Here is a 17199-nt window from a genome sequence, read left to right as displayed (position 1 = left end):
GGGGACAGGGAGGGACTTAATTCGCAATTCGGTGGTCCCCCAGAGCACCTCAGCCCCATGGGTTTATGATTATGTCACCTCTAGATGGCTGGAAATAGCTCTCTCAAATTTGAATTTGAATAATTTTCTTTTTTTTTTAATTTAAATTTTTGAAAAATTTAGGGAGAGGGGCAGCGCGCATGTTGGAAGAGAGAAGATGGAAGCCAAAGAAAAGATGAAGAAGGAAAAAGAAATATAAAAAGATAAGCTATATCCTTTCCAGTTAGGTTATAGATAAAGGTGAAATAATATATGAATCATTTAAAATGATTACATCAGGCTAATACATCTAAAGCGTATCGTTTCCATTGTTTTTTGTTTTGTTTTGTTTTGTTTTGTTTTTGTTTTTTATTTTTTATTTTATTTATTTTTTTTTGGGGGGGGGGTTCTTTTTTTGCTGTTGTATTATGCTGTGTCGAGGTTTACTGAGCAATATGCCCAGGAATTTTAAATAGAAGGGGCCCATTTAACTGTGGCAGATGGATGGTCTATAGCACCCAGTGTCATAACTATGAGCTCTCACTAAAGCCAGGGGCCCTGGAGCATAATGGGTCCCCAACAAATTCAATTTTGTTTTTTACAAACAAATAAAAGGCCTTTTTCAAGCCAAAGTCTGTCTGCCGTATTGCCTGAGCTGCCTGGGGTATTTTTATTATCATCACTAACTCCAGTCTACGTTTTGTTGAAAGCGATTGTCACCTCCTCTGCCCCCACCCTTGCCACTGCCTATTCTGTTGTTCTCCATCATATTTTTTTCTGCCCATTTTGGCTATCGTGTTTTTTCTTTTGTTTGTGTACCTTTTTGTCTACATATTTTTATCATTATGTTCTGCATTCACTCTCAGAATTTAGTCTTTGCCCATTAATTAAATCTTCGGAGCTTTCAGGGGAAAAGCTTCCTGGATTACTACAATAGGCAAACTGAATACCCCCTCCTCCACTCTCAGAGTAGGCCTACGCGATTGGCCCCTAGCTGGGGTGCGACGATGGGAGTATACAAATTTTCCTAGGTAGTAATATTCAATCATTATTGAATTTCTAAAATAGAATAGAAATTTGAATAGAATAGCTCCTGTAGATGCTTCATTTAAATTTATATATTATCATGGAGGTAGGGCCTATCTATTCATAAGGGAGAAAGTCACTGGCCGATCATGAATCATGTGTAATTATTTTGGCTACTGACACTGGTGGGGTGCGAGTCTGGTGAGGCCGTATACCAGCTGCGCCCCTGGATCGACTCCGGGGACCTCGGAGAAATGCTTGATTTTCTTGTTATAGGTGTTTGGTAAAATATTTGTTTGATGAATTTCGAAAACATTTGCGCCTGTCCCCTAGAACTCCGTCATAAGTCTAAAATATCATTATGAGTCGGTGACTCCACTCACGTGTGCATTATGATTAATCAGCACTGTGTTGGGTAGTCACTGACCTCATTCGAAAATGGTAGAGTCTATAAAAATAAAAAAAACAACACAACACAGCACTCTAGCGTAAAGAACATCAAAATGATTAAGAAAAAAGCCTCGAAAAAAGAGAAGCAAATGACATCAAGTTCCAGTCCACAAGTCCAAAAAAAGGACTTTTCTAAGGTAAGCACAACCGTAGTTGTCATTCAATATGTTTTTTCATTGATGATACTTATTTCACAAATTTATTTCAAGGTAGCTAGGCCTCTTGTGGCACGGGACGATTTACCTAGGCCTAAGAGAAGGAAACTGTTTTAGAAGAAAGAACCGCCCACACCCGGTGGTCTATGCTAAAGCGATGGCCAACGCTGAGGCTTAGGATTAGTCTAGCGATTATGGTGACATGGAGGAGCTTTATAGAAGCGGCGAAGCATCTCCCTAGGTAGTAGTAGACAGTAATTATCAAAATGTTCAGGGTCGTATCAAAGTGTAGGGTCGTTTTGGTGTAGAGTTGTTTCAGTCTTTTGTTTGGTCAAGTATTGTTTCGGTCCAGCATCGTTTCGGCCTTTGCTTTATGTACATTACTGTGTTGCTAAATGACAAAATATTTCGATAACTTTTGTGCAACGATTTTCAGAAATAATTTAATCAATCCACGTTATGAAGTGTGTTCATACTACAAAATGACTTTAATTAATCTATATTTCCAGGTTGTTTTTGAAAAAGGAAGTGTGTTCATACATACCACGCAAGGTGAAGGAAAAGATGATGTGCTACTTGGAGGAAAAGTTAACCTCATATCAAAGGTAAAGTATAGTCTACCAGGAAATGCATAGTTCTAATATTGATGATGTAGTGGTTATGATTCTTGCTTTCCAATTACTGAGTTCAAACCCCACTGTCCAGCTCTATATAGTTTATAAAGTAAGGCATAAGTTTATCCTGAAATAGACACATTCCGCTAGGCTGGTCATGTGACATATAGTGGGTATCTAGAAAATAAAAAATGGCAATGTCTCCTGTTGTTACACTAGTTCTGAACAAGTTTTTAATTCTGATTAGATAATTGTGGCTACGGTCACACTAGAGTCTCAAGCCTGATTTTCGAAATGTGACCACACCTGGATCGACTCGCGCCTGGCGTGACCTTGATCTCAATCTACCTATTTCGATCGCGGCTCAGCACCCAAATTGACCCTGGGTTGACCCTGGCGTGACCGGGATTGACATTTCCTCGTTGGCTGGCGACCAATCACAGTTGATGACGCTGTTGCGTTTAGAAGTTCTTGAATAAAAAACGCGCAAGTTCTTCATGTGTGTATTTTATTAAAGACGCAATCATCAGTTTATAAATGCACTTATCAATCCGAAAACTAGCATTGCCATTACATCCGAGCGTAGGCCTAGATCATCCGATATACTGTCCATTATCATAGGTCTATGATCTACATCGATTATCCTAACCGCAACAATGCCGGGGCCGGTATTTTGATGGTGGCGGCGCTCTAACTTCCTGTTTCGACTTTCCTAATTTGGAGGTCAATCCAACTAAATTCAGTTGATGACTGGCTTGAAATCTCACCCGCGGTGAGTCAAGCCAGGCTTGAGACTCTAGTGTGACCGTAGCCTGTATGTAATGACAATAAAATTCAAGCAGAATTAGGGATTAGGTATTATAGCACCTGCCAAAAAAAATCATCAATAAATCTATGCTTACATCCAACTCAACATGGTTTGAAGCAAGTCTATTCTGCATTGTGGCCAGTATTCCTCAAAATGCTGTACCTTAATTTGCAATATATATACAGTGTGCCTGTAAAATCAACATGCCAGGAAGCTTTGATTATTGTGGACTTTCACAATTTTTTTTTTTTATCAATCTTGAAAAATTGGTACTACACAATCAGGAGCTTGTACAATTGTATACAATGCAGACTCAGACTGGTTGTAAATCATGTAGCGTTAAAAAGTTCACCAAATATGCTAAACCATATTTATTAAACAGATGAATATCTTTAAATGCATTTGTTAAAATGCCATTGCCAGTTACAGCACTATTCCATAATGAATATCCTAATCAATGTTTAAGAGGTTTAATCTGCCTTTTTTTTTCTGTGAAACCAAGGTAATTCAACAGAAGGACGCACATCTCCGCCCTCGAACATAGCGCGTGCGTACAGTCCTTTGATCTTTACTGTGGCATCGACAATCCGATACTAGTTGCGACTACAGCCGTCAATTATTAGTCTATGCGTGCCATTCGTTTTATGGTGTTAGTTTTTATTTTATTAATTTTGAGTACATCGCAATGTCTGTTACATCTGATTTTTTTTTACCGCGAGCTTGTTAAATGCTTCTATAAACTGCAATTTGATTTGTGAAAATTGACCAAGAAAATGAAAAGTTATAGCAATTTAAAATTTACGAATTTTATAAAATTTCATGTACTTATGTAACATTAATCTGTAATTTTGACCATGTTGGCATAAGGTGCCAAGAACGAACATTTGAGTATATACGGAACATTTATTAATTTTTTCTGCGAAATGAGTCTCATGAATGACAATTCAGCAAAATTTTGGTAAAATTAATGTTGAAATGAAGAATATATTTTCAGTCTAATGTTAGTGCAAAATATCATTAGGCCTTTATAATCACCGCACGACGCGCGATTATCATGGCAACTAACACGCGTGTGGGTAATTCGTCACGTACGCTGACGGTTTATGGTCTGGTTGCTATGGTTTTTGTGACGTTCAGCGTGTAGGGACGCACATGCGCCTAGAATGTCGATGCCAGAGTTATAACCTTTGATGTCCCGAGATGTGCGTCCTTCTGTTGAATTTCCTTGGTGAAACCTTGTTTTAGAATCGTGATTAATTTTAAAGTGAACTTATTTATATTTTTATTGTGTCTTTCAGAGTGAAGGGGCTTTCATAGATTGGCATCCATTATCTGAATGTGACTTTGAAGATGATCATCCTGAAACAGACTGGACTGTAGTTAATACTGTTGGCTACAAAAAGGCAGAAACTGGTATACCACCTTTAAACTTCAATAGAGTAGTACAACATCAATGATATTACAACTACATATGACACTCCTTTGCATTTAGGAACACTACATAAGATATTGATACGGCTAAGTGCCACCACATCTAAGCTACAGTATACCAAGTCTCCCGGAAATCTGGACGAGCTCCCACACTCCCGCAAGCAAGCAAGAATTTCCCAGAAAATGGCATGTCTCCCCTCAAATTCATAATATTTGCATGTTTTCACTATTTTATTATTGGGGGTGGGGAGCAGCCTGCCCAAGCCATTTTTTCAAAATGATTTAAAAAAATAAAGAAAAATTATATTCAAATTTAAGTCTTGAGTGTGCCATTTCCGGCCATGTAGAGGTGCCATAATCTTCAATTTTCTAGGCTAGGTTAGACCACCTTTGAAAGTAAAATTCCTGGATCCACTGATGCAGATCTCCCAGAATTAAATTCTTCCAACTTGTGGAGGTAGACCTTCTTGAGTATAAATAGCTTTTTCAGTTGGTAGGCGGTTGCTCAGTGTCATATTGTACTGTGACATACTAACATAGTATACTATATACCGAGTCTTAATCCAATGATCCCTACACATTCACTAGTAGAGTTTTGACTGTGTTACATCTTAAACTGGGCACACGCTGTGCCAACGATCATCATCTGTTAGATTCCACAGAGAATGGAACTACCTTTACCCTACCTTTACCTTTACCTATGTGTAACAGATAGTTTTTTCATGACAATCCCCTCAGTCTGCCATCGACAATCAGCAGATGGCTTATTGTCAGAAATGGAGCAGTATCCAGTTTTACACACATTAATGTTTTTGAAATTAATTTCAAATTGGTCATAAAAACATCCACACTAAGAATTTTACTGTTATATACATTATTTGAACTCCCTCAATGTGGAATGTTACAAATGTGTTAATCACATACACCCATTGATGCACTGATTGAAAGAACATTAACATTTTTTGTGTGTTTCAGAAAATATTTCTGTCCATCAGGCTCGTAAGAAAAGCAAATATGCAATGACATTTAGCCTACATGATGTAAAGAGTATACGTAGATCTAAGCCAGACTTAGGCTGGGCTTATCTATTGTTTACCCTCAATGATAATGTCAGCCTGCCTGCCCTGCACTTTCATGATGGTGGAAGCTCTGTTATGCTGAGGAAAATAGAAAAATATGTCACACTAACAAGGTACAAGGCTACAATCATCATCTTTTAAAATATTTTACCAGATTGTCACAAGATAAAATGTGATGTGTTCTTACGAAACCCGAACCAAGTGACAAAGTTTTTTTTATATAATTATATTCTATAATTACCTTTAGAATGATATCTAGAAAGGTTTAGTTAGTTTTACAGTGCAGATACATCTGATGCCACAGCTGTGCCTCGTTATCATGTACATAGATCCTTATTAAATACCCCACAAGTGTTCTGTTACAAGCTCCTACTGCAAGATATTGTTTTGTTCATTATTGTTAGAATTATTGTAATACAGTAGTTTTAAATTTTGGCTTATAGTGCTGCACATACCAGTGATTTTCATTTATGATGAATATTATGCTTTTAGGAACTTACCTTGAAATTAATAATATCTTTCAACCCATGCAAATATAAGGCAACAATGTTATAATAATAATGAGAATAATTTATTTAGTTTGTACTAATTTCTAATCCCCTTATTTGTCATGCTTGGTTTTACAGATGTCCGACTGATATACGTCTGTTTACAGTAACACCTCACAACTCGGCAGCATTAACAAGATCCATTGATGAGCTACAAGTGCTGGGAGAACATTCAGCAAATTATGTCCATGTAAGCATAACTCAACCTTTAGCTATCACATCTTCATATTATCAATAAATGGAGAATAAATGCTTACATTACTAATTGTCTAATAGACTGATTCGATGATGAGTGTTCTGTGACCTAACTGAGGTGTTGGATGTAAACGATGGACTGGCACAATGGTGTTTTACATGGAGGTTGCTACTGCGGCCATCTTTTGTTATTGCTGTAAAGATAGTTATAATTCCCAGTAAACTATACCAAATTGATTGGGAATTTTGCCGTAATGTTTTGCTGATGCTCTCAAGGACACGGGCCGCAAACATTGAGATTTTTTGACAACTGTTAGGCCTAGGCCCCTGCACATCTACAGCCTGTTTAGGTATTCACGAGGGTCTTCAACCTGCAAACTACGCTGCGATTTTAAGCCTAGCTAAGATTTACGAAGGATCACTTAAATTTCAAAGCATACAGTGCTGGGAGAATGCTAGGATATGTAAAAATAAACGTTATTTTTTGAACAATTGTATTGCCTTTCCCTGCCATCTCACATTAACAGTGGGTGGTTGTTTTTTGCAAACATAACATTACATTACATTATACTTTCACATTGATTGCACTGTTATGTTTTCCATGGTATACCCAAATTATGTCACATGACTGGCTGTAAACAAACATTGCTGAATCGGTCTATTGCAGTGCAGTTCCATACTGCTTGATCCTTATCTTATTGAAAGATGTCAGAAGTAAATCCTGGCGGAGCTTCGGGGCTCATAGTACTGGAGCCTATCCACAGTTTCTGTAACATGAAATAGATAAGAGTGTGATGCTCCCCCTGGGTGGGACATTAGTCCACCACAGGTTAATGCTAACAATTTGCTGGTACCCAATAATACAGCTGGGTAGACTGAAGCATTAGAGGTGACGCACCTTCCTGTGATTGACCTTCCTGTGATGGACCTTCATATGACGGACCTTCCTTTCGAACCAATAAGAACCAATATTCAAATTTATCTTGTGCTCAATACCTGGTGACTGCAACTCTCTCCCCAGAGGAAGACGTCAAAGACTTACTATCACCAATGCTACTTGACCTCCATTAATCTTGTCAAGCCAAAAAATATGCAAAAGTTATACATTATGCTTTTCAATATAAGTATTCTTGCAGTTGTATTTTACTTATACCTTTTTCAGAATTTTTTCAAAGATCCTACTGTCATCATGGGTGGCTTCTCCAAAGTGACCAACTTTGTCCGAGACACTCTTAGTGGTCAACCAGCTCAAAAATTCCGGCCATTTGATGAATATGCTGAGCTTATGCCTGATATGATAGGACTGACCATTGAACCATCATTAGCCAACCAAGCATCGTATGAAATGATTGCTGAGGTAAGTAAACAACTCTTAATTTTACTGTATTAATCAATTCAATCATTCATAATGTTGGAGATTATTTTTAAAAAGATAATCAATGAGTATTTTCACTGTACTGCAGTACATATACATTCAGTTTATATAATGTTATATAATATCTACCATAAACAAAATAGGCAAGCCAATAACATTATTTATCTTGTTGACAGAGAAAACTTGGTCCAAGGCCTGAAGTGACCAGAGGAGGCACAGTGACCCCTAATGAATGGGCTGGCCATGTGGATTCAGAAGGTAGAATAGTTGATGTTGATGGCTTGAAAGAGAAGATATTCAGAGGTGTAAGTTATTATAGTATAATACCAAACAAGTTTTTTTAAGCAATATTCATAAAGGGTGACACTTCCAGCTTATCCAAGAAGGCCAGCTGATATTTAGGGGACCTTTTAAATAGATACAGGTCTCCTTCCAGTTAAAACTACTTTTGGGGCAGGGGTTTCCATGGTCTCTAAATTTGAACAATAATGGTAAAAGACATATGTTAATTTGGGATCACTGAAAAGTTGTCATTAATTGGAGGTGGTCTTGCCAAAAGTCAGTAATATAGTTAAATGTTCAGTTAGACCTCATGGCCCAGAATTTTAATAGCAATTCTGCTTCTCATTCATTTTATACACACTTTTTAAATTTCTCATTTAACAATGATATGTCTCATCTTAACTTCACGTTAGTCTCTCGCGTGTTATAAATTTTGCTCACACCGACAACTTTTCGTTTATTAAATCCATTTTTTATGTTAAATGCCGTATGCATGTTAAATTGTACTTTAAGAATAATTTTTGTATTGATCATGGAATCTGTGATAGTATAAAGTCCTTATTATTTATTAATGATTTAGATAGTATTTATAGATTATTATTGTCTTTTTAAACTTTTTGTTTTTACGTACAAACTTGCTTCTCCTTCGGGAGGTTTATGGAAATAAATAAATAAAATTTTAAAGAATTTAATTGGAAGAGTTTTTCATTAGAGGGAGATCTGTATCTCATTATGAGGCATAGGGAGTGAAGATGTTTTTTAGTCCTGAGAAACAATCCAATGCTGTTACAGATTTCAACCCAGAACCTTAGCATTAGAAGGCAAGCATCTTACCCACCAAGGTACATCTGCAATCGAAATAGTGTGTTTTTAATGCACTGTTGAAAAATAGTGACCAAAAAGAGATATTACTGCCTGGAAGAAATACCCAGTGCAATTTTTTTAGACAATAATGGCCCCTTCAGATCACAATTTTCCAGTAAATAAATAAATTTACATACATTTCTTTATTTGCCAATCACATTCTATGCCTAGTTCCTCCTAGGTACATTTATTTTGCCAAATGGTATACTAGCCTATGCCTAGTAAATATGCTTCAGAACTTACAATGTGTTCTGAGCATCGAAAGATTAAACAAAATCACATCATTTATGAAATTTAATTTGCTATGTTGTTCATCCTTTTCAAAAGCAAATTTGCTGGATTTGATTACATTCACTCTATTCTTCAAATCTTGTTTTTCTGTCTTTACAGGGATTATGTGCCTCATTGAGGCAGGAAGCATGGAAGTTTCTCTTGGGGTATTTTGACTGGAATTCAACAACCAAAGAAAGAAAGCTCCTCAGGAAAAAGAAAGAGTAAGTAGAATACAGGATCTTGACTTGACAGCAGTCTTTGCCTGTGCTATTTTTTTTTAAGTGATAATGACCACAATATATGAATTTATACTGCAAATTTTGGCAAAGGATATAAGGCACTGACGATGTTATTATTACACATGGTCATTAAATGGGTTGGCAACCAGTGCAAATTTCAACCTTTTCCACCCCACTCAACACATTTTTATTTATGGGGGAATTATTGAACAGTCTGCTATTTTCATTATATGTAAGCCAAGTGGGTTGAACTTGAATGCAAAATGAAACTTATTTAACTGCCATAAAAAAACTAGACTTATTTTGTCCAATTGAATTCATTTATTTTGCAGAAAACACCTATTGTTTACAAAATCATGCAGATTGTTGAAAGCAACAAGTTAGACTAGTGTATAAAAATCCCCTTCTGGTGCAAGCAAATGTACATAACATTAACAAAGAAAACTATATTTAGTTCAATAAATGTTTTATAAGATAAATGATTCCATTGCTCAAAAAAAAAATTACACCTATACATTTTTTTCGCAGTTTTCAAATGTACTGAGTATTCGGTACATTTCCACGTCAGGTAGGGCAAAAATTACACCTATAATAAAATCCATTTATAATGTTATTGAAAATTATCCTCTGTTTCATATAGCACTGATATTTGAATTTGTTAAATTGTTTTTGTGTCTTCTGTGCAATAGTTTAATAATTTTTTTTTAGAGATGAGTATTTTTGTATGAAAGCCCAGTGGAAGACTATATCAGAAGACCAAGAAAAAAGGTTTGGAATTTTACGAGAAAGAAGAAATGTAGTTGGTAAAATTAATTCTATTTTTTTTTTATTGAATATGAAAATATATATTGTTAAATATTTGCTAATTTATTTAAGTTAATCAAAAAAAGGTTGTTTAAATATTATGTTCTGGCTTGACTCTTGTCAATTTTTCTTGATTGTTTTCAGATAAGGATGTTCTGCGTACAGACAGAATGCACCCCTACTATGCAGGTGACAACAACCCTCACTTGGAGATGCTATATGATAATCTTATGACCTACTGCCAGTATAACTTTGATCTAGGTATGAATAAGTAATTTCTGAATTTAATTTACCTGAACCCTAGCTTGAATCCCTACCATCAGTAGCATCAAGAGGAGAGGACAGCTGTGGCAAAGGGTGAAAAAAGAGCTAATTAAAAAAAAGAGTGAAGAAGAATGGCATTCAATTAGGATAATTATTTGTCTAAATTAGACAACTAAATACCTACACTTGTTAAACACTGGTTTGGATTGGTGCATGCTTATTGACCAAAATTTAAATCCTAACTTTGGTTCTGGTTATGATCTGGTCATGCCACATATGATTAAACAAATATTGCCATGTATATGAGATCAACTAACATTCTCTATTAATTTTTCATTTTCATCGGGTGTATTTCCAAATCTATGTTATCCCTGTCTACTAAAAGGGAGACAAAAACCAAATTTCTAATTATAGGTCTATTTCTCTCCTCAGCGTTTTCCCAAAGATCATTGATAAACTTATGCACCAACGACTTTATGATTACCTACTAAATATAATATTCTCCACATACCCATCAATACGGCTTTCACCATAAAAAAAACCATTCCACATGCCATGATATTCTTGATTTACATAATAACATTACGAATGCTTTCGATAATAAACAATTTTTTAGATTTATCTAAGGTTTTTGATGCTATTACCCATAATACTCTTATTTGTAAATTATTTAATTATGGAATTAGGGGAGTGTTGCATTAAATTGGTTTAAAAGCTATTTGAAAAACCGCAAGCGGTATGTTGCCAAATTTTCTTGCAAATCATCAGTGAGGGATGTGACCTACGAAGTACCTCAAGGGTCTGTATTAGGTCCCCTTTTATTTTTCATTTTGGAAAATGACCTTTCCTTGAACAAGTGCTACTCTAAAGGTTATATCCTTTGCTGATGATACTACTATTTTTTATACGCATTCAGATCTAAATGTTTTATTTAATACTGTTAACACAGAACTACAAATTTTCGCTGAATAGTTTGCCACAAACAAAATTTTCATTAATGCACAAAAGACAAATTACATTCTCTTCCACACCCAACATAAAAAATAGATCTTTCTAATTTTTAGCTTGAAATAAAAGGCAGATCCTTTGAGCAAAAAAGTTTATACTTTGTTCCTTGGTGTATATATTCATGAGCACTTAAGTTGGATAAAAAAAAACAATTCTGAAGTGATTGGTGTACTTAGTAGATTGTGATATATCTTCCCCAATATATTCTACTCATGTTATACAATATGCTTATTCAACCTCATTTATTTCTGAATTTTCCATTAATAAATTACCAGTGCATAGTACAGTATGTCCAAACTCTGATAGTCTCTGAAAACCACAGCATCATGATATACCATTTGTTTAACTTAAAGTTTCAGAATATTTTATTTCTGTTTCCGGGCCGCGATTGTGGATTAGACTTAATGATCCCTTCAAAAGTTTAAATCTCCTAAATCTTTTCGATTAGACCTTAAAAAATATTTATTTCATTATACAGTGTCATCGTACATTGTACGATGCTCTGTTATATTCTCTTTGTTTCTGTATTTTGTCATATGATTTATTAGGTATATCTGTTTACTTATTCTTTATCTTTTTATTTTTATATCGTTATTGTTTTCTTCTGGGTCTTACACATGACAAGAAACTGTTTTCTTCTAGTGTAGATCCTCAATATTGGTAAATTTTTTAATTTTTTGATGAAATAATTTACAGTATTGTTATTTTATATTACGACTGCCATATTGAAATGAAATAAATGTTGTTGGAAAAAATTTAACAAATAATTGATGATCTTTGCGTGACAAGGAAAGTTAGTGTACAAAGGTCTTGAGGTGGAAAGTAGATTATTATTGTATACCATTACATCATTTGATCCTGTTCATAAAATATACATTTATGTTGTAATTAGTCAGAGGTTGACAGTATCTATCATTAAACTGACGAACAGCTGTATTGAAACCAAGAGAGAAGCCAACAAATAGAAAATGAACCAGTTCACTGCTTCTGCACATTTATGTCCCGGAATAAGGCTCGCTGAAGCATAACTTTGATTAACAGTAGTAACTGACTCAAACTCCACACACTACTGAACACAGGAAAAATATAATCTATCTTAGCTACAATTTATGCTCTTGTTGCAGGTTATGTGCAGGGTATGAGTGACATGTTGTCACCAATCCTACAGATCATGGATGATGAAGTTGATGCATTTTGGTGTTTTTCAGGTTTTATGGATCAACCGGGAATGGTAAACAAATTTCCTTTTGTCCATCCAAATGTGTTTTGTTGACAATTAATGAAGATGCAAAATAAATAACAAACAAGTTTCAAACTTACAGTTAAACAAACAAAACAAACCCAACAGTCATAATTTCATAATCTTTTTAATAATGCAAGTCAGAATCAGTGTTTGCAAGTCTCAATGCAGTAATGGTTGTACATGGACTCTTCACAATGTATAGATTATTGTATCACCATGTATAGATTATTGTATATAAAATTGTAAATATATCCCATTCTATTCTCTCTTAGGCCTAATCCCTTTTTTGCTTTATTTTTTAGCTTTTCAAAATTTTTTTGCTTTGTTTTATTTCATGAAATTTTTTATTTATTTTGCATTTTGTGTCCTTTTTTGTGATGTTATTGTACTGTGTTTTCTTGGTCTATTGTTCAACTTCAATTTTATATGATAAAATTGCAATAAAGCTTCTTGTATCGTATCGATTATGAAGATGCACTGCTTATGAATTTCAGTTTTGATTACTCTAAGAATGAAACTGTCTAATATGGTGTATTTTCTTTGTTAAATGTAGATGAGCAATTTTGACCTCGACCAAGCTGGGATGAAGAAACAGCTTATACAGCTTAGTACCCTATTGCAGTTTTTAGATCCAGATTTGTTTGTGTACTTAGGTATGTAAATTGTTTTGCTTTTCTAGTGGCTGTACAGTAATTGTCTTACTTACTTACTTATTTAAATGAACGCTCAAAGGCGTTTGTTGGTGAGAAGGATTATTGAGAGGGTGTTTATTTGAGGGGGGAAATTTATTCAAACCGGGGTGTTTATTCACCACAGTAGTTGTTTACTTTATGTACAGTATGTAAAATCCTTTATTTTTTTTCTGAAATTTCTACTTTTTCGTGGCTGCGGGTATTTGTTTTATACAATTTTATATTCAATTAGCTAAAACATTTACAAAAATACATACAATGTGTTTGTGCTACTAAATGTATTTTTGTAAATATTTTTAGTTATTTGCATTCTGTAGCATGACTATAGTATGGTGAGCCAAGTAATCACATTGTTTTCAAACCTTTCATCTGTACATAGATTCTAAAGAATGTAGCAATATGTATTTCTGCTTCCGGTGGCTGCTCATACGTTTCAAACGAGAATTCACATATGAGGATATAAGCCTGTATTGGGAGGTATGTTCAAATAGGAAATATTCATCATCCTTACATGTTTTCAAATACTTTTAGTTTTATTTAAACTGTTTTATATATATATATACATATATATATATATACATATATATATATATATATATATACATACATATACATATATATATATATACATACATATACATATATATATATACATACATATACATATATATATATACATACATATACATACATATGGTGGTCACAATTCTACTGGAAAAAAAAAAGGATTATTGTCACATTACAAAGTAAAATGTACAGGTGTATGTTATGTCTTATGTTATTATTGTCACATTACAAAGTGAAAAGCACTGGGTATCTTCTTATGTGACAACGTTTTTCTTCCATATTTCCAGTAGTATAAATATGAATTCTAACTAAAGTGCATAAAAAATTAGATAATAGGTAGTTTTCGCCGCATGACGTTAACCTTAACGTTAATGGATGATGTCATAATTAAATAATCTGGCATTGCGGAGCACGTTAATTTCAGGATTTTACGTGCTCGACGTACGTTAGTTACATGTTTACGCATGCATATTTCGATTTGTTTACAAAAGGGGCGGAGCTATCGCGTTGCATGTTTGATACTAACGTTAAGGTTAACGTCGTGCGGTGAAAACTACCTATTTTAAAGTGAAATGAACAGCTGGATCTTAAGTGACAATAATTCTACTGGAAAGAAAGTTATTATAATGTCCTTTACGATAAACCTGTACATTTAAATTTTTAATATCTCATCATTTCTATACATAATCATTTTAGTGGCCTTTCCTATGTATTTCTCTAGTAGAATTTAATACTTTTGTTGTAAGTACATACATACTGTACATTTTCCTTAATAGCACTAATGAATTGATTTGTTTATTGACATTTATGGGTCAATGACCGTCATTATAGAAAATAACAGAAATACATAAATGAATTAAACCTTGGGAAGGTCATGGTAGCTTTCCCTGTTTCCTCTTGAATGTAAAAACCTTGAGCATTATATTATTGGCTTAACCAACATCTTCCTTTATCTGCACCTCTTTTCCTTCCATATAATCCTAGGAAGTGCATCGCTCTGATCATAAGTATGTTTCTTCAACCTGTTAATATCCTAGTTATAAAAACAGTTATCATGTGGTCAGTAATTTTTAACCATAAGGGGTTTCCCCTGTCTTTTTTAAACTGCCTCTTTTATTTCCTCAAGGCAAACATCCATGAACTTGTAGTTGTTTATTTAAGAGTGCTTCTGAATATCAGCTAAGCTGGAAGGATCGCCCTCTATAAATATAGTGTAAAAACGAATAGTTATGTATACCTAAGCCTGGCAAAAGAACTCTGCATGTATACTTCACTCCAGGCCATCTTTGGTAAAAAAAAAAATGGAGCTGTACGTTAGTACTTGCCTTCCAAGTTCCAATCCCATAGACCTTGGCTCAAGTCCTTTCACAACCAATTTATACCACCTCAGCCACACCATAGTTGGGGCTAAGGTAAGAAAATTTACGATTATGTCATCTCTAGAAGGCCGGAAATGGCACTCTCATTCTGAAAATTTGAATGTAATTTTATTCTTTTTCTCAAATTTTGTACAATTTTGAAAACATTAAGGGGGCCCCGGGCCGACTGGGTCCCTCTAAAATCCGCCATTGACTTGTTTTATGCAGAACATTATATTTATGTTGTTCTTGTGAAATGCATTGCAACTCATTATATAGACAGACAATAAGTTCGCTACTGGACTTCCTTGACCCCATTTGTAATCCTAGGTCCTTTTAACTGATTTGCCCTGTTCGTATTTTGTCATTACCTGGAAATAAAAATAAAGAAATAAATTATGGACTATCTCCGTAGCCAGTAACCGGACCACTGTAGGATGTTTGTAAGTAGTTAAATAATACCCTCAAATAAGCCTTGTAATCACTAGAGGTAGATTAAGGGGAGTTCCCCACCATCTCCCTTTGTATGAAAAAGAGAGAGGAAAAGAGGGGTACATTGTACTCCCAAAACAAGCTAATTTTTTATTTACATTTCATGCACCAGTCTATGGTCAAGCATTTCAAACAAAAATCTCAAACACCAACCTGTCAATCAATCATCATTATTCATCATCATCATGATCATCTTCAGTTATCATTAATCATAATCATCATAAATCATCAATCATAATCATCAGTCATCATAATCACCATCACACCATTATGATCCATTGCTGTCATCATCGTCTTCATCATCGTTTTCATCTTCATCATCGTTGTTATCACAATCATCATTGACATCAACATTGTCATCACTGTTATCATCAACTGCTTTTTTATACACTGTTGTAAAATAAACATAACTGACCATTGAATATATAATAAATTTGAATTAATATATAATAAAAATAAAGAGAAAATAGTATTAATCTTAATAAATGTTTAATTGTAGATGATGTGGACTGGCTTACCCTGTAACAACTTTCACCTTCTCATGTGTCTGGCTATCTTAGATACAGAAAAAGATACAATGATCCAAGAGGATTTTGGATTTAATGAAATTCTAAAGGTAAGATGCAATTCTCTTTTGCAATATGCCTTATCCTTTGTTGAAAGTATATTAAATGTTGACAGAAATATGAATATTTATGTCATAATATATTATTGATCATTTCGCACAAAGAAGTGAGATGGTGTTGTGTTTAGACAAGTTATTTCAGTTTAATGAAGCATTCCACATCCATCCATATGATTAATCACTTTAACTGGAACAGTGTATTTTATACAGCATGCAAAAATGTATGGAAAGCCTTGTCAGCGGGCAAAACTTGCTTAATTTGCATGCGCACCATCCCCCCCCCCATGATGGCAAATTAGTTCCAGTGTGTTAAAATACTAAAAATGTCCATTACATTTTCATTGGAATAGGGATTTATTTCCGCTTTCCCAATTTTCGCATTCCCCTCCCCCAGCAATTTTGTGTACCCCTCCCCATGATTCTTTAAACTAAGCATAGTTAGATGATGAATCGTAAGCTCATTTGCCCTTTTTAGTACCTATGCATGTAATGCAATAGGAACTATTGTAATCACTCTGTCACATTTCTTTTGTTTTTCATTGTGTGTAGTATGTGTGTGCGTATGTGTGTAGACATATATGCAAATGCGCATGCGTCAAAGAAAAGTTTTCCGACATTTTGTTTTAAATCGCGATGCGAAGTTCGATGTGGATTTTCTGCAGAGTTCAGTCAGGGCTCACGCTAACCGATCGGCAAGTCGGCATAGATAAAACTATTTTGGTTTTACGGCAAAAAAATCAACTGCTGTGGCATAGGTATTTTGAAGAAGGCCTAAAATAAAACTAAAAT

General features: G+C 34.6%; 1 protein-coding gene across 1 annotated transcript in view; it reads left to right on the top strand.

Annotated features, from left to right (window-relative positions):
* Window positions 1-1476: 1476 nt before the first annotated feature.
* The window catches only part of LOC117107265 (TBC1 domain family member 15-like), a 25072-nt gene continuing 9349 nt past the window's right edge, over window positions 1477-17199 (top strand). Inside the window, exons 1-14 of the mRNA XM_033248891.1 lie at window positions 1477-1631; window positions 2159-2254; window positions 4370-4484; window positions 5478-5694; window positions 6208-6319; window positions 7487-7681; window positions 7876-8004; window positions 9236-9339; window positions 10066-10160; window positions 10306-10422; window positions 12558-12664; window positions 13230-13329; window positions 13748-13845; window positions 16285-16401. Of these exons, the coding sequence (XP_033104782.1) occupies window positions 1548-1631; window positions 2159-2254; window positions 4370-4484; window positions 5478-5694; window positions 6208-6319; window positions 7487-7681; window positions 7876-8004; window positions 9236-9339; window positions 10066-10160; window positions 10306-10422; window positions 12558-12664; window positions 13230-13329; window positions 13748-13845; window positions 16285-16401 (1686 nt within the window). The 5' untranslated portion in view covers window positions 1477-1547. The remainder of the gene's footprint in view (window positions 1632-2158; window positions 2255-4369; window positions 4485-5477; window positions 5695-6207; window positions 6320-7486; window positions 7682-7875; window positions 8005-9235; window positions 9340-10065; window positions 10161-10305; window positions 10423-12557; window positions 12665-13229; window positions 13330-13747; window positions 13846-16284; window positions 16402-17199) is intronic.

This window comes from Anneissia japonica, unplaced genomic scaffold (assembly GCF_011630105.1).
Source record: "Anneissia japonica isolate Jap-2015-1 unplaced genomic scaffold, ASM1163010v1 scaffold211_len1577895_cov191, whole genome shotgun sequence".
NCBI classification, from domain to species: Eukaryota; Metazoa; Echinodermata; class Crinoidea; order Comatulida; family Comatulidae; genus Anneissia; species Anneissia japonica.
The sequence above is the reverse complement of the archived record's forward strand: the minus strand, read 5'-3'. Positions and strand labels throughout refer to the sequence as shown.